The sequence below is a fragment of the Herpailurus yagouaroundi genome, unplaced genomic scaffold (genome assembly GCF_014898765.1).
Source record: "Herpailurus yagouaroundi ecotype Mexico unplaced genomic scaffold, PumYag 28, whole genome shotgun sequence".
Classification (NCBI taxonomy): domain Eukaryota; kingdom Metazoa; phylum Chordata; class Mammalia; order Carnivora; family Felidae; genus Herpailurus; species Herpailurus yagouaroundi.
This window is the reverse complement of record NW_024412376.1, coordinates 81,555,502-81,578,609: the sequence shown is the minus strand read 5'-3', so window position 1 is coordinate 81,578,609 and position 23,108 is coordinate 81,555,502. Positions and strand designations below refer to the sequence as shown.

The 23,108-nt window shown below is 38.3% G+C and overlaps 1 protein-coding gene across 5 annotated transcripts in view; it reads right to left on the bottom strand.

The window, feature by feature from the left end:
* CENPE (centromere protein E) overlaps positions 1–7,131 on the bottom strand; it is an 81,877-nt gene extending 74,746 nt beyond the window's left edge. For all 5 annotated transcript variants that reach the window (XM_040477081.1, XM_040477108.1, XM_040477114.1 and 2 more), the window contains exons 1-8: positions 7,009–7,131; positions 5,140–5,231; positions 2,715–2,804; positions 2,479–2,597; positions 1,193–1,312; positions 712–793; positions 492–559; positions 354–419 (exon numbers count right to left, since the gene is read on the bottom strand). In XM_040477081.1, coding sequence (XP_040333015.1) covers positions 354–419; positions 492–559; positions 712–793; positions 1,193–1,312; positions 2,479–2,597; positions 2,715–2,804; positions 5,140–5,231; positions 7,009–7,064 — 693 coding nt within the window. In that variant the 5' untranslated portion in view covers positions 7,065–7,131. The remainder of the gene's footprint in view (positions 1–353; positions 420–491; positions 560–711; positions 794–1,192; positions 1,313–2,478; positions 2,598–2,714; positions 2,805–5,139; positions 5,232–7,008) is intronic.
* Positions 7,132–23,108: the final 15,977 nt, after the last annotated feature.

Here is a 23,108-nt window from a genome sequence, read left to right as displayed (position 1 = left end):
GCTGAGACAAAACAACAGCAACAACAATACCAAATCGCCCCCACCCCCGTTTCAAGAATATACTCTTAAATGTGTACGGAAAAACTCTTCCCCAAGAACTCTGGTTAGGAAAAGTGCTTCGCTCTAAATTTTAGGAGACAACAGCAATAACATAACAGGAAGAAAGATGCTCTGAATTCGTCCGATGTTTCAGCTTGTAATCTTATGTTTATAGATGAGACTAAACTACCAATTTATAGGTGTTTTTGCCTGTTTAGTTCAGTTAACAGTTCTTATGAAACCAAACATCCAGCAGCCAAATTAAATTATGGTTTGGCCCATGTGGTACGGTATCATAGTCCATCAATACTCACCAAATGGGACACCTTGACGGATCCGTCACAATTGGAAGGTTCCCCTTTCTCTCTACTTTCCAAAATCTAGACAGAAAAGACAACTTGTAAAAAATCAGTGCATTTCTAATTGGAAAGGCCAAACAGAGAGTTACCTACCATCCTAAAAATGGTATGAGAACGACTGCTTCTTTGATTCATTTTTGTAATTCCATAATGTCTGTTCTCTGTGAAAAGGGAGTCATATTTCAGGTGTGTATATTAAAATCAAAGAAAAATATTGACTTTTTTTAGAGTGAAAAGTGTGATTTAAAGCCTAAATACATTCAACTGAATAGTTTTTACAAGTGTTTTGGAAAAATACAGTATAAAGTCTTACTCTCTCCTTTTGTGATCCACTTCAAAGCCATTTCTGATGTATAAACAACTTCTTCTGTGAGATCAGCCACATATACATTCCTCTGAAACAAGGTTAAGAATAGAGAAGTCACTAAAAAGTTGCATCTCATAAGAAGGTGTGAGCTAGTATAGAATTCACATGCAGAAGTTACAAATGGAAAATGGATGAAAATAACAAGTAAACAATGATATATACAATTTATTTCTGTACCAAATTCTAACCTGATACTTCCATTTTGCTCTTTTTTAGGGGGCACTTATACCAAAATATCACGGTTGTCAGTGTTTAAAAACGATACATGTTGCTCATATGCTATCTCTATAAACACTTAAGAAACAAAAAAATAAACCATACAAATAGGAGACAGTTTAAAAAATACAGAAATTAAAGGTAAATATTCAAGAACATGAATCCCAATAAGCAAGACTATTTTTAGAACCACACTAACTCTGTTACTCACGTTGAAGTCTTCCCGAATTATTAAAGGCTTCATTTTTTGAGTGTCACAGAGTAAGTCTGTAATGGTTTCATTGTATATCTCCATGTAAGACACGCGTAAGAGAAATTCTCTGTCAGGAAACTAGCAGAAAAAAATATGTAAAACATCAGAGGTCATCCATTTATGAAAACCTAATACTGAATACTTATGTGCTAATATTAAATATTAAAACATTCTGAGAAATTATCTTTGTAAAGCAAACAACAAACAAAACCTCATGTCGTTTTATATCCACAATAAACACAAAAATATAAAAACATGTTTCAGTAATAATGGAAAGTATAGTATCAAAGAATTAGAAGAGGAGAGTGCCTGGTCCAACTCTCTGAACTCAAAATAAAACCTACCAATGGATGTTCAAATAAGAACATTAAAAATCATTAAAATAGTAATGAAAAAACAAACCTAAAACCAGCTCTTAATTAACTAGGTTGCTTATTCTGGCCTTCTGCTTTCCTTGTCTTTTTTCTACATCTACTTTTCTGGTTTTTTTTTTTTTTAATTAAAAAAATTTTTTTTAACATCTATTTATTTTTGAGAGAAAGCATGAGCAGGGGAGGGGCAGAGAGTGAGAGGACGACAGAATCTGAAGCAGGCTCCAGGCTCTGAGCTGTCAGCACAGAGCCAGATGCAGGGGTAGAACCCACCAACCATGAGACCATGACCTGAGGCAAACTTGGACGCTTAACTGACTGAGCCACCCAGGCACACCTCTCTGTTCCTTTATAAGCACTGGTAGCAGGGAGCCTGGGTGGCTCAGTCGGTGGGCATCTGACTCTTGATTTCGGCTCACAGTTCATAAGATCGAGCCCCTTATCAGGCTCTGTCCTAACAGTGTGGAGCCTGCTTGGGATTCTCTCTCTTTCTTTGCTCCTACCCTCTCTTGCGCACATTCATTCCCTGTCTCAAAATAAATAAATAAACATTAAAAAAAAAATCACTGGTAGTTAAACAAAGACAACGAGGAGCTAACCATTCTGGTAAGATTTTCCTGTTCCTCAACATCCACTTTTTGGTGTGATTATTACTGTTTCAGGATTCAAGGAAAAGAATGAAAGAACTTTAAGCTCTACATAGTAAGTTTGTGGGGAAAAAAATGAATCTGTTATGCCTTCTTTACCCATGGCTAATTAAGAGATAACTGTAAATCTACTTCCTTTCATCATTATAAGAAAATATATTAAGGTTTTCATCCTACTATTACTACTTTTCCCTTTATGTACCAGAAATTTACCTAAGTTATTTACCTTTTTAATTTTTTGGAAAATGTCATGAATTGCCCTGGGTATTACTCCCAAATAATCCTCTGAACCCATCATGGTATATGTTTTTCCTGAAGCAGTCTGCCCATAGGCAAATATAGTACCTGTAAAACCAAAACACACACACACATGCAAAGATTAAAAATGAATCTGTAAGATGTGAAACTATCAATACTTGAACAGAGAACCAATACCAAAATATTTCTACAATGAATACAAACCATTGTAGCCTTGTATGGCAGAATCTATGATTGGTACTGCTATTTCTTCATACACATTTTTAGTAGTTTCATTACTATGAAAGACGCGATCTAAAAAGAAAAAAACACATATACAGAAGTTAAATCAAACAAACCAACTTTGTTTTCATTCTTAGTAGTTGTCCAAAGAAATAAAATGGTCAGGATATGATAAGATAAAATATTTAAGACACAATATTCTCTTCACTTTATTGGTCCTCTGAAAAAATATTTCTCTATAAGGTAAGATGTGTTGGTCCTCACACAGAAAAAATACAAGTCAGACTTCTCAGCTATTCCATGTGCTTTTAAGAGTCAGCAGGGCACAGTGGCTGAATACAGGGTTATCGAATCAGACTCTGCAAATCTGGTTCCACCATTTATAAGCTGTGTGACTTCGGGCAAGGTGGTTGATGCCTTTGTGCCTCAATTACCCAATCTGTAAAATGGATATGAATTCTCTTCCTCATAGAATTATTGTGAACCTATAGTCAATACTTAGGAAATATGAACTATTACTACTGAGAAATTTTAAGGTTTATAACATATTTAGCAAGAAGACCTAGTTCAAACTAAAATAAGAAATGCACACATATGGAAGAAGAGACCTAACAAAGCTGAAATGTTACAAGGAATGACCAGTTGGCTGGCTGCTTAAGGAGGCTGGGTTTAGAGTACATTTGTACTGATGAATTCACTAGTCTAGGCTGTGGTTCTCTGCTAATTTTGTTAGCATAATTAGCACATTAAAAATGGACTACTCTTTCAATGGTAGCCTCATATTAAAAAACTCACAAGAAATGCATTTCTAAATCAGGAGGGAAATGCATCCACGTGCAATGAGAAATTCAGTGATCACATGGTTTGCATCACGACAACACATTTGCCCTGTTGGCAGAGCTCTATGGAAAATCAAAGTGCCATCTGAAGGCTGCTTAGGGGTTATGATATCAGAGCAAGGACAGATGGCAGGATAATTCAAATCTTAATGCCATTTGCTTTAGATAAGTGGATAAGTCCAAATCCACGATGGGCATACATGGCTACAGAGAACCCATAGATCATGAGTCTGAATGCTTGTGCATCCCTCTCTCTTGGTTTTATAATCTCTGGCATTTATTGTATTACCTTTTTAAAAATTATGTTAATACTCTAAAACAAGTCCTTTACCAGAAATTGTTTTCTCTTCTTTACATCTTTGCTCCAAAACCTTTTATGATGGCTTTCTGGCTTAATGCTAGTTCAACATCCTAACCATTCTTACTCCCAGAGTTGTTGAGAGGGCCTCACTGTTGCCCTGAGGTGCCTAAGTGACAGCATGCTAGTGAGTCTGATTCTTCCATTTGCTAGCTGTGTGACTCTAGGCTTATTTCAGTTACTCTGAAATGGAAAGGCACCTACTGTATAGTACCTACCACATAAGCTTGTTATGAGGATTAAATGAGTTAATAAATATGACATGCTGAAAACTGTATCTGGCACAGTGTCAGCAGTAGACCCATATTAAACCAATATACAAATCAGCTGAGTCAACGTTCAGGGCCTCCATGACCTTCTGCCCCAGTGTCGGTGGTACCATTTTAGAAACCTAGACTAGTTATGTCCCACTGTAAATCTCACAAAGCTTATGCTGTCACAAATGTAATTACTTGTTTAAAGCCTCTCTCTCATCATATGAGAAGTTCCACAAAAGCAGGGGTAGGTCTTTGCTGTATTTTAGCAGACAAAGAAGGAATATCTTCACTACTTATTCTTTAAAGAATTTTCTTAAAAATAATTGTGGAAAGTATATACTAAAATCAAAGATCTTAAAGATGACTTGATACCAAGCAACATATTTTAGGCTTATGGGGTTTTAGGCCACAAATACACTAATGAATAAGAGGAAAAAATGTTAGTTTCAACCTTGAGGCACTATGACTATAACTGCATTTTTAAAAATATAATTTATTGTCAAATTGCCTAACATATAGTGTGCTCTTGGTTTTGGGGTAGATTCCCGTGGTTCATTGCTTACATACAACACCCAGTGCTCATCCCAACAAGTGCCCTCCTCAATGCCCATCACCCATTTCCCCTTCCCCCATCAAGCCTCAGTTTGTTCTCTGTATTTAAGAGTCTCTTATGGTTTGCCTCCCTCCCTCTCTGTAACTATTTTTTTCACTTTCCGTTCCCCCATGGTCTTCTGTTAAGTTTCTCAGGTTCCACACATAACTGCATTTTAAATAGCAATTTATTATCTTATTTATCATACATGATGGATGAACAATTTTTGAGTTTTTACTAATGCAGTTTACACAAGGCCTCGTCTGATCTTTAATGACAAATCCAGTATTATGGATAAGCCTTTTGTAGTCCTAATAGGAAAAGGATAATATATTAACTTTTGATGCTATTATAAGCTTACCAAAATTGAAGGATTTACTGCCATCAACTTGATAAATAGCATTATTGTCAGTTTTCCAGTAAATTTGGGTATCTCCTCCAAGAGCTTCTTCTCTGAAAGAATAAAAACACTGCATTTTAGTAAAACTGGTCATGGAATTCATGTCATATGGCAGATAATTTAAAAGATTCTGTCTTCTGAAAAATATTTTATTTTAGTTAATAAATAAATTTATTTATTTTTAAATATTTATTTATTTTTGAGAGGGAGAGACAGAGTGTAAGCAGGGGATGGGTGGAGAGAGAAGGAGACAGAATCCCAAGCAGGCTCCAGGCTCTGAGCTGTCACAAAGCCTGACATGAGCCCCAAACTCACCAACTGTAAGATCATGACCTGATCTGGAGTCCGACGCTTATCTGACTGAGCCACCCAGGTGCCTCTTCTGAAGAATATTTTAAAAGATAGTATTGGGGAACCTGGGTGGCTCAGTCAGTTAAGTGTTGGACTCTTGGTTTCGGCTCAGGCCATGGTCTCATGTTTTGTGAGTTTGAGCCCCATGTCAGGCTCTGGGCTGTTGGTATGGAGCCTGCCTGGGATTCTTTCTCTTTCCCTCTGTCTCTGCTCCTCCTGCTCTCTCTCTCTCTTTTTCAAAATAAGTAAACTTAAAAAAAATAGTAGTATTGACTTATACTATATATGAGAAACATGGAAAATCTGCCTTTGAGGAGCCAAGCTTTTAAGTGGACCAAGACTTTTAACTCCTGCCTTCTCATGGGAGTTTCCTGGTGAAGTTCTTCATTTCTACCCTCCTACCTAGTACTGGTTGCTGAAAAGATACATTCAAAATGCAACTCTGATTATGTCACTCTTGCTCACAACTTTTAAAAAACATCTGAAATTCTTAACATGGCATACTAGATCTGGAACATGTTTATTTCTCTCTTCAACGTCATCTTGCTCTAAGTTCCTATACATGCCTAACTGCATATCAATTCTGACTGCATATCAGTCCCTTTCAAAAATAAGAGATTAAATATTGTAATTGTAACATAATAGTCTTCTAATGCATTAAGTAATGAGATATTTAAAAATAGGAAATTCCTCATTTATTAACACCTACTGATATTTAACAAATATTTCTCAAACACAAAATATGTTAATATTCTGGAGTGAGGGCCACAGATCAGAGAGAAGCAAAGACTTCATTCCCCACCCCCCTTCTTTTTTTCTCTGTAGCATGACTCCTGTAACATTATGTCAACTTAACATTCTGTATTTTTTACTTTATTTTCTGTCTGCCCACTAGAATGTAGATCCACAGGGGCAAGGATGGTAGTGTCTGTGTAGTAGAGTACACTGTACTAAAAAAAAAAAATCAGTATTGATAAATATCAGCCATTCAACGTTCTGAATGTTGAATTCAGTCATTGACTGAAGTCTTGAGTGCCTTTGAATACAATGCAACAAGGCAGACTAGTCCTTGCTCTCAAGAAGTACACAGTAATAAGGGAGAGGCAGTTAAGTGCAAAATGACAGATGAGTACAAATAAAAACCTTTCCGATACGACTTCCTTTAAGGAGTGGGGTGGGGTGGGGTGGGGTGGGGTGGGGTGGGGAAGCGCATACGGGGAGAGGCAGTGCAGGGCTGGCATTGAGGTCTTTAACGTTGGCGAGCCTGAGTTAACATCTAAAAGACTCCTACAGCTGGAAATTGTCTTCTAGATCTTCCGATCCTTCCTCTTGGCCACTACCAGATAAGGACACCGTGGCACAAAGGGGGTAAGAGGCCGAGATACCAGGCAGCAGGAAGGAGCAGCGAGGACTCACTCTGGAGCTCAGGCCCGCGCCAGAGGCCGCAGCTGGGACCCGGTCTCGGTCTGGCCCACCTACCTGCTGTTGAGCGGCCGGACCCGCACGCACACCGCGACAGCCCCTTCCTCCGCCATCCTGCCAGGCTAGATCCCAGGGAACTGGCACAGTTGTTCAGCGTCCCTTCTTCTGTGAGCACCGGCCGCCCCGCCTTTAAGTTTAAAATTTCCCAAACTCCGCGTCTGATTGAGCCGCGGCCTCGTGACGTCATGGGTTGTTCCACTGCGCTCGGCGCGGGGGGCGCGAGGCCGGCGGCGCGTCCACGGATAAAAGGTGGAGGGGGGAATAAAGGATCTGGAAGAGAGTAGGGTAGGGAGTCACAGAGAGGAGATGCAGGAAGCAGGCGGCGAGCGGCTGTTTTGGCTGCAGCGGAGAGAACTATTATCTGCTAAAAGTCACTGAAATGTAGGCAGCTGTTTACAAACCTCACCCCTAAAGAGTTTGCCGTGTGTAGGAAAATAAGGCAGATAATTTTTTTTTTTTCACAAAGAGTTAAGACCTTTAAATCCACCAACAGAATTAAGAATCTTCTAACAGCTTTTTAAAATTAAAAACACCTTAAAAGACAAGAATTGAAAGTCACTTCGCTGCCCCGAAACGTAAGAATCTTATTGTGCTCTTTAGAAACTCTGAGTTTTACGTTTTACATTTTCCTTTTTCTTTAAACTCCTATTTCCAATGGCTGTGAGTTCCTAAGAGGAGCTGTTTTGGAAAGAGAATTATTGAACACTGGAAAAACTCTTTGAGTAATACGGTGAACATTTATTAGCAAGAGTGGGAAACTAATTCTAAATAATTCTTTCCTGGAAATAGTGCTATTTTCTTTTTAAAAAATATGTATCATAGTAAAGTGTTAACATTTTCTTTAAGAGTGATTTCATTCCCTTTCATAGTTGGTTTAAGGAGCTTCAGGAATTATTCCCTTTCCCTCACCAAAAATATGACCGGCAGTTACTAATAATTTATTATTTAGAGGAGTAGAAAATTCTAGTGATGTAATAAAACTGTTATGGGAGTAAATTTGGCAATATCAATAAAAAGTGGAAGATATTCATGCCCTTTTTACAGGCAATTCTGCTTTTAAGAATTAATTTATACATGTATTTGAAGGACTGTGCAAGGATATATGTATATGGGTTGCAGGATTGCCTACAATAGCAAATGGCTGAAAACACATTAAGTGCCAATAAATAATAAATCTGAGACTAGTTAAATGGATGGAATATTATCAATAAAATGAAATGCTATGTAGCTGGTAAAAAGAATGATATAGCTCTTAATATGTACTTTAGAAAGCTGTTCAAGGTGTTTCATTAACTGATAGAAACCCAAGGTGTGGAATTGTGTACACAATATGATCCTCTATGATATTTTAAAAGGATATTTATGTGTCTAGATATGCATACATAATTTCTGGAAAGATACACAGAATATACCTAATTTCCTTAGGGAGGATGAGTTAGATAGTAGATCTACCTTCCACTGTGTAGTATTTTATAATTAATATTTTAACCATGCAAATATCTAGTTGTTAAACTTGGAAAAACTAGTTAATGGAAACAAAACAGTAAATAAAAATGAGTTTGAACATTCAGCTGTGAGCTAGTATAGGTTACTCTTTTTTTGTTTTTTATTTTTTTTAAATCTTTTTTTTAATGTTTATTTTTGAGAGAGTGAGTGGGGACGCGCGCGCACACACACACACACACACACACACACACACACACACACACAGAATCCGAAACAGACTCCAGGCTCTGAGCTGTCAGCACAGAACCTGACATGGGGCTGAACCCATGGACGATGAGATCATGACCTGAGCTGAAGTTGGACACTTAACTGACTGAGCCACCCAGGTGCCCCTAGATTGCTCTTTTTTTAAGGACTAAACCCTGATGATACTTGGCTGCACCTAATAAGACAGAGTTAAGAAAAATATGTTTTAACTGCTTTTTAAAAAATGGTGGTGAAATATTGCACATATTTAGCTGAAGGGAAGGAGCCTATAAAGAGGAAGAAGGGACATGCAATTAATGAGAGAAAATCTCTGACAACACAAAGTGGGGTGGTTCAAGAGCACAGAGGAGGATTGGCCTTTCAGAGTTGTGCTCGTGATTGTGGCCATGCTAGGCTTTGCTGCCATCATCACAGCAGCTAACATTTAATGAGATTTACTATGTGTCAGGTGCTCTGGTGTATGCTCTGCATGCAGTTTTCCATTTAATTTTCCAAATATGTTCATAAAGAAATACTTATTGAACATCTACTATGTGCCAGATGTAGTTCTAGGAGCTTATGATAAGAGGAGGTGCCACTTTTTTTTTTTTTTTTGAAAGAGAGAGCACTCATGCTCAAGAGAGATGGGCAGAGGAAGAGAGAGAATCTTAAGAAGGCTCCATGCCCATCGGGGCTTGATCTCAAGACCATGAGATCATGACCTGAGCCAAAATCAAGAGTGGGACGTTTAGCCCACTGAGCTACCCGGGTGCCCCAAGGAGGTGTCACATTAGATGGGATGCTCAAGAAAGGCCTAGGGAGGGGACTTTTGAGGTGAGACTTATATGAAAAGAATTAGCCATGCATGGGAGGGTAAGGATACCTCTTTTATTTGTCTCAGATAGAGGGACAAGTGAGTCAAAGAACTCAAGGCTTGTACAAGTTTGTCTTGTACATGTCTGAGGCATAAAAAGAAGGCCCCTGTGGCTGAAACATTTTGGGCAATGGAGAGAGGTATGTGGGGCCAGGTCCTGTGAAGTCTTGTGGGCCATGATAAAATGTTAGGCTCTTATTCCAATGGTGAGGGGAATCTAATGGAAGGTTTTAAGGAAGGGAATAAAAAGGGATTCCCTAATTTATTCAAACAAGATTTTCTTTTCTATTTCACTATGAAAATAGAAGCAGCTAGAAGACACTTTGCATTGACTCCTGCCAACCTGGTTACCCACCTGCTTGTCTGTGCCATTTACCTCATCCTCCAGATTGTAACTATGTGAACATCCTCTGTCCTCCACTCTGAAAATCTCTCCATGTTTGCTCTAGATCCTGCCCCTTCTGGCTTAATTTCTCTCTGTCTGATGTTGTCATTTCCCCTTCTCTAATAAATTGGTCTTTAGCAAACATTTGCTCTAGTTTCTCCCATCTTGGACATCTAATATTGGACAGCAAAATTAAACTTTTGCTTGGACAGCAAAATTAAAATGTCTAATACCAAATTCATGATCTTCCCCTCAAAACCTGGTGAATCTGCAGTTTTCCACAACTCAGTTAATGGCAGCTCCACCCTTTGTGGTTACCCAGACCACAAACTATGGAGTTACCATGCTCAACTTCTTTTTTTTTTTTTTTTTTAATTTTTTTTTCAACGTTTATTTATTTTTTGAGACAGAGAGAGACAGAGCATGAACGGGGGAGGGGCAGAGAGAGAGGGAGACACAGAATCGGAAACAGGCTCCAGGCTCTGAGCCATCAGCCCAGAGCCTGACGCGGGGCTCGAACTCCCGGACCGCGAGATCGTGACCTGGCTGAAGTCGGACGCTTAACCGACTGCGCCACCCAGGCGCCCCACCATGCTCAACTTCTTTTCTCTCAGAGGCTACATTTGGTGTTCTGAAAATTCTGTTGGGGCTACTTTGAGAATATTCCAGAATATGGCCATTTACTACAACTCCTGCTATCCATCTGGTCCGAAATATCATCATCTCTTACTGAACTCATCTCCATGTTTCTAGCTTTGCCCACCCCCACTACCAGCCTATTCACAACACAGCAATTTGAGTGATCTTTTACAAATACAAGTTAGGTCATATTAATTCTCTCTTAAGACCCCCAGGGCCACCCCCAACCCCAATTTTTCTCAGAATGAGATTACAGTCTCAGCTATCTCCCTGACATGATACTGCCCCTTGCTACCCCTCTGGCCTTACCCCCTACCACTCTCTTTTTTGCTGTTTTCACTCCAGGCACACTGGTCTCTTGACAGTTTCTTGAATAGTAGTCAGGCTCCCTCTCTCTGAAGGCCTTTGCACTGGCTGTTCTCTGCCTGGTAGGCTCTTACCCTAGATATCTATGTTTTCCTTCTTCATTTAGATTTGGTATCTGCTCAGATGTCACCTTCTCAGAACTTTGTATAAAATAACAACTCTCTTGTCTGCTACTTCTCTTTCTTTATTCTTCTTTTAAAAGGTTACTTAAAACTTTCAGAAATAATATAAGTATTGATTTATGTATGTATTATTTGTTTCTTCTCACTAGAGTGTCAGCTCTAACTAGTGGTTAGCAACATTTTTGTTTATACTTTACCTGTGCATCTAGAAAGAGACTTAGAAGGGTGCCTAGGTGGCTCAGTGGGTTAAGTGTCTGACTCTTGATTTTGACTCAGGACATGATCTCAAGATTAGTGGGTTCCAGCCCCACATGGGGCTCCAGGCTGACAACACCTAGCCTGCTTGGGATTCTCCATCTCCCTCTCTTTCTGCCCCACCCCTGCTCATGCGTGCACACATGGCTGCGTATTCTCTCTAAAAAATAAATAAATAAACTTTAAAAAAAAAAGAGAAAGAGAATTAGAGTATAGTAAACATTCAATTAAAAACTTGTTTATTCAGTCACTTTTATAAGTACTTATTAACAATTTCTGGGAAAGCTGCACAGAGGACAACTAATCTCCTTTGGAGCAGAGGCCCGTTAGAAAGTAGACCTACATTTCATTGTATACTATTTCATAATTATTAATATCTTAATTAATGAATATTATTTCTCTCAACTTTAAGAAATTAGCTAATAGATAAAAACTGTATGTAAAATAGTCTACTCATTCAGGATTGGTTTTAACTAGTATAGACTACTTTAAATTATGAAGATGCTAGGGGCGCCTGGGTGGCTCAGTCGGTTAAGCCTCCGACTTCGGTTCAGGTCATGATCTCGCGGTCCATGAGTTCAAGCCCCGCATCAGGCTCTGTGCTGACGGCTCAGAGCCTGGAGCCTGTTTCAGATTCTGTGTCTCCCTCTCTCTCTGACCCTCCCCTGTTCATGCTCTGTCTCTCTCTGTCTCAAAAATAAATAAACGTTAAAAAAAAATTAAAAAAAAATAAATTATGAAGATGCTAGGCTGTATCGAATAAGATAAAACAGAGTTAAGGAAAAGCTATGTTTTAAATTGGTCAGGAAAGGCAAAGAGATTTGTTAAAAGTTAAACTGAGACATATTAAAAATTTTGACAGTTTATTTGAGCAAAAATTGATTAAAACCAGGCATCCAATCTAGCAGATAGAAAGGAGCCCCAAGAAGCTATACAAAATGAGACTTATAGGCAGAAGGAAGGGGAACAAAGAGGTCATACTAGGCAAAAAAAAAAAAAAGCAGGGTAGTTATTGAAAAGTTACTTTCCTTCAGAGGATGGAAGGGGTTTATCAGGCAGATTACCTAATCAGTACCACATTAGGTGATTCCTGATTGATATGGTTTAAGATTCCATTTCTGGGAGAGCTGAAACAGTAATTAAGTCTCAGTTTGGTTATGTGAGGCTTGACATAAATAACTTTATTTTGGGTCTTTTTTTTTTTCTTTTTTAACAGAGTAAACAACTTGTCTGAAGTTATGGAACTTCTGGAGAGACAGGCTTCAGATTTGGATGCATATCCTTTCTCTGAAAGGTACTTAAAAGGTTTATTGATTAATTTTTTTCTTACCTGGAAAATTAACACATGCACGTGATGAAAATGTTTAAGTAGTACATGATAAATCACAGTGAAAAATAAACCTTGCTACATCTGATCCCCAGGGTGCCATTGTCATCCCAAAGGCAATTTTGGCATTTCCTGAGTGTTCTCCCAAATTAATCTGTACATATGTACATATGTATTTTTTCCTATATTGTGTATCTTTTTACAAAAATACTTGCTGTACATGCTGTAGTGCACTTTGCTTAAAGTGTGATCTTTACATAAATATTTGCATTCAGTTTAAGAAGGTAAAGTACATTTTTGAGGCCTGTTAATTGCACACAGTTCCATGTTGATACTTAAGTTACTGTTTTGCCCCCTAAACTGTGTTTATTTCTGCTGAAGCTGCAGAGGGCACTGTAATCCTTCTAAAGCATGGCATAGCCTTGAATAGTGTTTTGTAGTTCTAGAGTGTGGTGCAAATTTTAGGATTCAGAGAAGCTTGTGATATTAGGAATATGCATCAATTTAAATTATTCTCCTGTCCTCATTTATTTTATTCATTTCATATACAATTAATTACAGTATATATTTACATCATGCCATTCCCTTCAACAGGAGTACTTTTCTTTAATTTCCAAAACAGGAGTCTTACCTTTAATTTTGCTATGTAAGTATTTGTAATGATCACAGACATAGTATCCTTTTCATTTTAATCATGGTTACACAGGATTTCTGTGGCATCATGGAAACAGCAGTGACCTGTGTCAGTCCAACTCCACTGTTTATAAGCTATGCCACAATACCAGAAAATCATTTATCTTTATGATTTACCATTTTTCTCATCTACAAAATGAGGAAATTGGCTAAGAGAATTTCTAAGATTTCCATCAGCTTCAATAAATCTATGACATCTTTGTAAAAAAGAGGAACTTGTTAAAATTGAGTTTGGATGGGTGTCCAACAGAATATGGAATGAGTGAGGGGACAGGAAAAGTGATCCAGGTTGCAGAGGATATCTCAGGTAGTCGCAGTGCTGCAGAGACGAGACAGATATGGCAGTCCACCGCAATCCTTCCCTTCTTTCTGGACAGACAGCAAGCCTTACAGTTAATGCTGCTGCTTTTAGGCCTAGGTAATAAAAACGTCCTCCCTTGTCCTTGGTGATCAACCTTCTTCTTTCCCTCAGTGATGATTCCAAACCTTCCTCACTCTCCTCATGCCTGGGTTCCATCCTCATCCTTATTGACAAACCAGGCTACCAGGCAAGATGTCTTGTCTCTGAGTTCTCCTACCCTTACAGACTGTGCTCCAATTGATCCATATCCCCACCATCTATTTCCACACGCTTCTGGAGGATGAGGTTTTGTCATGTCCAAGGTGGAGTCTTCTGTGTACACCCTGACTCTTTCCTCTTCAGTCTCTTCCCGGACTTTGCTTCAGCAATTATTCTCTATTTCAGAAAAACGCTATCAAATTACAAAAAGAAGGATCATCTGTAAGTCCACTATTCTAAAAAAGATACATCTAGAGTTGTCAAGTGAATGTTCCTTATTACCCATCAAATTTCATTTTCCTTAAGATGATTATGTTGTTTCTTTCTGACCTTTTCTGAGGGATTGGTTGTAATAATTCCATTTTCATTCATGATTTTTTTCTGTTTGGGTCATCTCCCTTTTCTTTTTGAGAAGGCTGGCTAGAGGTTTATCAATTTCATTTATTTTTTCAAAAAACCAACTCTTGGTTTCATTGATCTGCTCTACAGTTTTTTTAGATTCTATATTGTTTATTTCTGCTCTGATCTTTATTATTTCTCTTCTTCTTCTGGGTTTGGGGTGTCTCTGCTGTTCTGCTTCTATTTCCTTTAGGTGTGCTGTTAGATTTTGTATTTGGGATTTTTCTTGTTTCTTGAGATAGGCCTGGATTGCAATGTATTTTCCTCTCAGGACTGCCTTCGCTGCGTCCCAAAGTGTTTGGATTGTATTTTCATTTTCGTTTGTTTCCATATTTTTTTAATTTCTTCTCGAATTGCCTGGTTGACCCACTCTTTCGTTAGTAGGGTGTTCTTTAACCTCCATGCTTTTGGAGGTTTTCCAGACTTTTTCCTGTGGTTGATTTCAAGCTTCATAGCATTGTGGTCTGAAAGTGTGCAAGGTATGATCTCAATTTTTTTATACTTATGAAGGGCTGTTTTGTGACCCAGTATATGATCTATGTTGGAGAAGGTTCCATGTGCACTTGAGAAGAAAGTATATTCTGTTGCTTTGGGATGTAGAGTTCTAAATATATCTGTCAAGTCCATCTGGACCAATGTATCATTCAGGGCCCTTGTTTCTTTACTGATTCTCTGTCTAGATGATCTATCCATTGTTGTAAGTAGAGTATTAAAGTCCCCTGCAATTACCACATTCTTATGAATAAGTTTGCTTATGTTTGTGATTGTTTTATATATTTGGGGGCTCCCGTATTCGGCATAGAGACATTTATAATTGTTGGCTCTTCCTGATGGATAGACCCTGTAATTATCATATAATGTCCTTCTTCATCTCTTGTTACAGCCTTTCATTTAAAGTCTAGTGTGTCTGATATAAGTATGGCTACTCCAGCTTTCTTTTGACTTCCAGTAGCATGATAGATAGTTCTTCACCCCTCACTTTCAATCTGAAGGTGTCCTCAGGTCTAAAATGAGTCTCTTGTAGACAGCAAATAGATGGGTCTTGTTTTTGTATCCATTCTGATACCCTGTGTCTTTTGGTTGGAGCATTTAGTCCATTTACATTGTGTTATTATTGAAAGATATGGGTTTAGAGTCATTGTGATGTCTGTAGGTTTCATGCTTGTAGTGATGTCTCTGGTCCTTTGTGGTCCTTGCAACATTTCACTCACAGAATCCCCCTTACAATCTCTTGTAGGGCTGGTTCAGTGGTGATGAATTCCTTCAGTTTTTGTTTGTTTGGGAAGACCTTTATCTCTCCTTCTATTCTGAATGACAGACTTGCTGGATAAAGGATTCTTGGCTGCATTTTTTTTTCTGTTCATCACATTGAAGATTTCCTGCCATTCCTTTCTGGCCTGCCAAGTTTCAGTAGAGAGATCAGTCACGAGTCTTATGGGTCTCCCTTTATATGTAAGAGCGTGTTTATCCCTAGCTGCTTTCAGAATTTTCTCTTTATCCTTGTATTTTGCCAGTTTCACTACAGTATGCCGTGCAGAAGGTCAATTCAAGTTACGTCTGAAGGGAGTTCTCTGTGCCTCTTGGATTTCAATGCCTTTTTCCTTCCCCAGGTCAGGGAAGTTCTCAGCTATGATTTGTTCAAGTAAACCTTCAGCCCCTTTTCTCTCTCTCTTCCTCTTCTGGAATTCCTATTATACAGATATTGTTCTGTTTGATTGCATCACTTAGGTCTCTAATTCTCTCCTCAGACTCCTGGATTTTTTTCTCTCTCTTATTCTCAGCTGCCTTTTTTTCCATAGTTTTATCTTCTAATTCACCTATTCTCTCCTCTGCCTCTTCAATCCGAGCTCTGGTCACCTCCATTTTATTTTGCACCTCATTTATAGCAATTTTTAGCTCCTCATGACTATTTCTTAGTCCCTTGATCTCTGTAGTAAGAGATTCTCTTCTGTCCTCTATACTTTTTTCAAGCCAAGCGATTAATTTTATGACTATTATTCTAAATTCTTGTTCCATTATATTGCTTAAATCATTTTTGATCAATTCACTAGCTGTTGCTACTTCCTGGAGTTTCTTTTGAGGAGAATTCTTCTGTTTCGTCATTTTGGATAGTCCCTGGGGTGGCGCGGAACTGCAGGGCACTTCCGCTGTGGTGTCTGGAATAACTTGTGTTGGTGGGCAGGGCCGCAGTCAGACCTGATGTCTGTCCTCAGCCCACCGCTGGGGCCACAGTCAGAGCGGTGTGTACCTTATCTTCCCCTCTCCCAGGGTCAGAACTCACTGTGGAGTGGTGTGGCCCCTGTCTGGGTTACTTGCACACTGCCAGGCTTGTGGTGCTGCTTTGATGGGATCTGGCGTATTAGCCGGGGTGGATCCGCAAGGTGCACAGGGGCGGGAGGAGCAGGCTTAGTTCACTTTGCCTGTCAGTGGTCCCCTGTGGGAGGGGCCTTGCAGCACCGGGAGGGAGGCAGACCCATAGGAGGGATGGATCCACAGAAGCACAGTGTTGGGTATTTGTGTGGTGTAAGCAAGTTGAGTGAACTGGTTCCCTTTGGGGTTTTGGCTGGGGGATGGGAAAGGGAGATGGCGCTGGCCAGCACCTTTGTTCCCCGTGGAGCTGAGATCTGTCTCCTGGGGCTCAACAACTCTCTGTCCTGGCATTCTCTCGCCCTCCCCGCTCTCCGAGAGCAGAGCTGTTGACTTATAACATTCCAGATGTTAAGTCCTGCTGGCTGTCAGAACTCAGTCCTTCCGGCCACTCCGCTTTTGCAAGCCAGACTTCTGTGGCTCTGCCTTGCCAGGTGGGCTGCCCCTCCGCTGCCCCTGGCTCCCTCTCGCCAGTCTGTGTTGCGTGCACCACCTCTTGGCCCTTCCTACGCTTTTCCGTGGGCCTCTTGTCTACGGTTGGCTCCAGAGAGTCTGTTCTGCTCCTCTTCTGGTGGTTTTCTGGGTTATTTAGGCAGGTGTGGGTGGAATCTAAGTGATCAGCAGGATGAGGTGAGCCCAGAGTCCTCCTACGCCGAAATCTTCTCAAAAACCTTTCTGACCTTTTCTAAAATAGGTGCAAAAAATCTGTTTAGAGAAGTAACCACATTAATGTTTTCAAGAATGGAATCATTCTGGACTTATTGGTATGCAATTTGATTTTTGTGCTAACAAATCAATATGTAGATCTGCCTTCCCCCCCTTTTTATTCTTACTGGATGCCTAATATTCAATTATATGGTTATATTGTGGTTTATTCAGTCATTCCTTTATATGGGCATTTCAATTGTTGTCCCTGTTTTAATATAGCTTATAATACAAAAATCCATCTATATACACCATTCCATGCGCATGCCTTTATTTTCATAAGAGTGGATTGCTAGAAGTCAAAATGTTGACCCAAACAATATGCTTGTTTTGAATTATAACAAGTACTACTGCAACCAAGAGTATGTGAGTGTCTACTTCCCTATCCTTCACCAATCCATGATGTTATCAATATTTCTGTTTTTAAAAATCTTATAGGGAAAAATATTATTTTAATCTGTAGTTTCCTGCTTGCCAAAGGATTGGCCATCCTTTCATTATTATGTAATATTTTATGTATGTATGTATGTATGTATTTATTTATTATCTTGCAAGACACATTGTATTTAAAGTTGAATACTAGTCCAATACATCAATATATCTAATTTTACATAACCAGTCAACCAAATGGAAGCTATATGAATATTAAGGGGTTACAAAGACACTATCAGAAAAAAAATGAAGTTGCAAACACTACAGAGTAATAAATAATCCAGCATCATGATAAATTATTACGTAATATTTACATCTTATGTTTTAAATTGTCCATTTGGATTAAAAAATCCTTTGAGGGGCGCCTGGGTGGCGCAGTCGGTTAAGCGTCCGACTTCAGCCAGGTCACGATCTCGCGGTCCGCGAGTTCGAGCCCCGCGTCGGGCTCTGGGCTGATGGCTCAGAGCCTGGAGCCTGTTTCCGATTCTGTGTCTCCCTCTCTCTCTGCCCCTCCCCCGTTCATGCTCTGTCTCTCTATGTCCCAAAAAATAAATAAATGTTGAAAAAAAAAATTAAAAAAAAAATCCTTTGCTTCTTTGCTCATTTTTTTCATGCGGATTTTTGATCTGTTCAAATACTAAAAAAATTTTTTTTAAATGTCTATTTATTTCTGAGACAGAGAGACAGAGCATGAACAGGGGAGGGAAAGAGAGAGAGGGAGACACAGAATCTGAGCTGTCAGCACAGAGCCTGAGGCGGGGGCTCGAACTCATGAACTGCAAGATCATGACCTGAACTGAAGTCGGACAACCAACCAACTAAGCCACCTAGGCACCACAATCTGTTCAAATATTTTGCTCACTTTTTTTTTGTTTGTTTTCTAATTTTGGAGTCTTGAGAGTTCCTTATTCTGGATACAAGTCCTTTATGAGATATTTACATATACATACTCCCAGTTTATGATTTGTTTTAGTAGTGTCTTTCACATAAAAAAATATTTGTAATTTTTATGAAGCCCAATTTACTATTTTTTTTTACAGATTGTGCTTTGATGTCATATTTAAGAACTGTTGGACTAACCCAGAGTCACAAAGATTTTCTTTTATACTTACTTCTAAAAGTTTAATAAGTTTACATTTTAAATTATGTCTCAGGTCTTATTTTGAGTTAATTTTTATATAAGGTATAAGGTATTGGTCTATGTTCATTTTTTGGTATAAGCATAGTTTTTTGTTCCAGTACCATTCATTGAAAAGATTATTTTCACTCCACTGAATTGTCTTTGTAGCTTTTTGGAAAAAGCTTGTTTGATCTTATTTGCATGGGTCTTTTTCTAGACTATTCAATTCCATTTATATACGTGTCTGTCTTTAATTGTTATTATTCTAAGCTACTATGGCTATTTCTTATATGCTGATACATATAACTGACATAGTCACTATCAAGAACTGTGAAGGGTCTAACATTTTAGTCTTCTTGTAAGCTAATAAATTAGCCTGCCATAGTTTCATGGATGCTAGTAGAAGATACAAGACTTCTAGGTCGAGGATGAAGAAAAATTTGTTACTTATAAAAATGAAAAGTTTATTACTTATTACTGTCATAGTGATAGCCAGAGTATGAGAATTTTTGTGCTGGTTTTCTGAACGCCAAATATTATAAGATGGTTCAGTGAAGGTCAAGCGACATCTGTACACAGTGGATTAAATTACAAGAATGTGAACCCTGATTTAGGAGATCTAAATATTTTACAATGGACAATTGATATCGGTCCATAGTGAGATGTTATCTTCATTTTTCAAGGCTGTTCCTTATACAAATATCCTTGGAACAAATGGCACACAGTGCTTCACTTACAAGACCTGTAGAATCAGAAGACCCATGGAGAATGGTCTTCCAACAGTCATGATTTCTCCTTTCCAGAAATACTCTATGTTTAATTGATATAGCATGCAAGCCATGATACCTAATAGCCACATTTAAGAAGTTTAAAAAGAGGGCACTATGTGGCTCAGTTGGTTGAGTGTCTGACTCTTGATTTCGACCCAGGTCATGATCTCATGGTTCATGGGGTTGAGCCCCACATTGGGCTTTGTGCTGACAGCATGGAGCCTGCTTGGGATTCTCTCTCTCCCTCTGTCTCTGCCCCTTCTCTGATGTCTTTCTCTCTCTCTCTCAAAATAAATAAATAAACTTCAAAAAATAGTATAAAAAGAAACAAGTGAAATTAAATTTAATAACATCTTATTTAACCAAGTATATCTAAAAGTTATGATTTCAACATGTAATCAGTGTACAAAAACATTACTGAGATTTAAAAACAATTTTTTAAGTTTTATTTTAATTATCTGGTGCTCATCACAAGTGTACTCTTTAATCCCCATCACCTATTTCACATATTCCACACCCATCTCCCCTTTGGTAACCATCCAGTTTTCTCTCTATAGCTAAGAGTCTGTTTCTTGGTTTGCCTCTCTCTTTTTTTCCCCTATGCTCGTTTGTTTTATTTCTTAAATTCCATATATAAGTGAAATCATATGGTATTTGTCTTTGACTGACTGATTTCACTTAGCATTATACTCTCTAGCTCCATCCAGGTTGTTGCAAATGGCAAGATTTCGTTATTTTTTATAGATTAGTAATATTCCATTATATGTGTATTCATATCTTCCTTATCCATTCATTAATCAATGGACACTTGGGCTTCTTCCATAATTTGGCTATTAATAATGCTGTTATAAACATAGAGGTAGATATATCCTTTTTAATTAACGTTTTTGTATTCTTTGAATAAAAACCCAGTAGTGCCATTGCTGGATCTTAGGGTAGTTCTATTTTTTAACTTTAAAAAAAAAAAATTTTTTTTTTCAACGTTTATTTATTTTGGGGACAGAGAGAGACAGAGCATGAACGGGGAAGGGGCAGAGAGAGAGGGAGACACAGAATGGGAAGCAGGCTCCAGGCTCTGAGCCATCAGCCCAGAGCCCGACGCGGGGCTCGAACTCACGGACCGCGAGATCGTGACCTGGCTGAAGTCGGACGCTTAACCGACTGCGCCACCCAGGCGCCCCTATTTTTTAACTTTTTAAGGAAACTCCATACTATTTTCCAGAGTGGCTTTACCAGTTTGCATTCCCACCAACAGTACATGAGGGTTTCTTTTTCTCCATATCCTCACCAACACTTGTTTCTTGTGTTTTTAATTTTAGCCATTCTGACAGGTGTGAGGGAATATTTCATTGAAGCTTTGATTTTGCATTTCCCTGATGATAAGTGATGTTGAACATGTTTTCATATGTCTCTTGGTCATCTGTATGTCTTCTTTAGAGAAATGTCTGTTCATGTCTCCTTCCCATTTTAAAATTGGATTATTGGACTGAGTGTTGAGTTTTATAAGTTATTCTTATATTTTAGATACTAACCATTTATTGAATATGGTTACATTGCCTTGTAGTTCTGCTGATTGTTTTCTTCTCTGTTCAGAATTTTTTTATTTTGATGTAGTCCTAATAATTTATTTTTGCTTTTGTTTCCCTTGCCTCTGTGAACCTATCTAGAAAAATGTTGCTATGGCTAATGTCAGAGAAATTACTGGCTTTGCTCTCTTCTAGGATATTTATGGTTTCAGTTCTCACATTTAGGTATTTAATCCATTTTGAATTATTTTTGTGTATGGTGTAAGAAAGTGGTCCACTTTCGTTCTTTTGCATGTTGCTGTCCAGTTTTCCCAACATTATTTGTTGAGACTATCTTTTTCCCATTGGGTGTTCTTCCCTGCTTTGGCAAAGATTAATTGACCATATAATTGTGGGTTTATTTCTGGTTTCTCTATTTGGTTCTATTAATCTATGTGCCAGTGCCATACTGTCTTGATCACTACAGCTTTGTAATATAACTTGAAGTCCAGAATTGTGGTGCTTCCAGCTTTGCTTTTCTTTTTCAAGATTGCTTTGGCTATTTGGGGTCTTCTGTGGTTCCATATAAATTTTAGAATTGTTTGTTCTAGTTCTGTGAAAAATGCTACAGGTATTTTGAGAAGGATTGCATTAAATGTGGAGATTGTTTTTGGGTAGCATAGCCATTTTAACAATATTTGCTCTTCCAATCCATGAGTGTGGAATGTCCTTCCATTTCTCTGTGTCATTTTCAATTTCTTTCATCAATGTTTTTTAATTTTCAGAGTACAGGTCTTTCATCTCTTTGGTTCAGTTTATTCCTAGGTATCTTATTATTTTTGGTACAACTGTAAATGGGCTTGTCTTTTAAATTTCTCTTTCTGCTGCTTCATCATTAGTGTATAGGAATGCAGCAAATTCCTGTAGATTGATTTTGTATCCTACAATTTTACTGAATTTGTTTACCAGTTCTAACAGTTTTTTGGTGGAATCTTTTGGGTTTCCTATGTGTAGTATCATGTCATCTGCAAATAGTGAAAATTTAATTCTTCCTTACCTATTTGGATGCCTTTTGTTTCTTTTTGTTGTAGGATTGTTGAGCCTAGGACTTCCCTTACTATGTTGAATAAAAGTAGTGAGAGTAGACATCTTTGTCTTATTCCTGACCATAGGGGAAAGGATCTCAGGTTTACTTATTGAGGATCATTTTAGCTATGGGTTTTTTTTTTTTTTTTACATAAGTCCTTTATTATGTTGATGTATGTTCCCTCTAAACCTACTTTGTTTTTATCACGAATGGATGTTGTACTTTGTCAAATATTTTTCTGCATCTATTGAAATGATCATAAGGTTCTTATCCTTTCTCTTACTGATGTGATGTATCACATTGATTGATTTGCAAATATTGAACCAGGTTTGCAACCCAGGAATAAATCCCACTTGATCATGGTGAGTTTTAAAATATTTAAAAATATTGTTTTGGTGTAGTTTTAAAAATATTGTTAGATATGGTTTGCTAGTATTTTGTTCAGGATTTTTGCATCTATGTTCATCAGAGATACTGGCCTATAGTTCTCTTTTTTTGTGGTGTCTTTAGCTGGTTTTGGAACCAGGGTAATGCTGGCCTCATAGAATGAATTTTGAAGTTTTTCTTCCATTTCTATTTTTTGGAATAGCTAGAGAAAATTAGGTATTTACTCTTCTTTATTTTATTAAAATTATTTTAAATGTTTGCTTATTTTTGAGAGAGAGAATGTGAGCTGGGGAGGGGAAGAGAGGGAGACACAGAATCTGAAGCACAGAGCCCAATGTGGGGCTCGAACTCACGAACTGTAAGATCATGACCTGAGCCAAAGTTGGATGCTTAACTGACTGAGCCACCCAGGA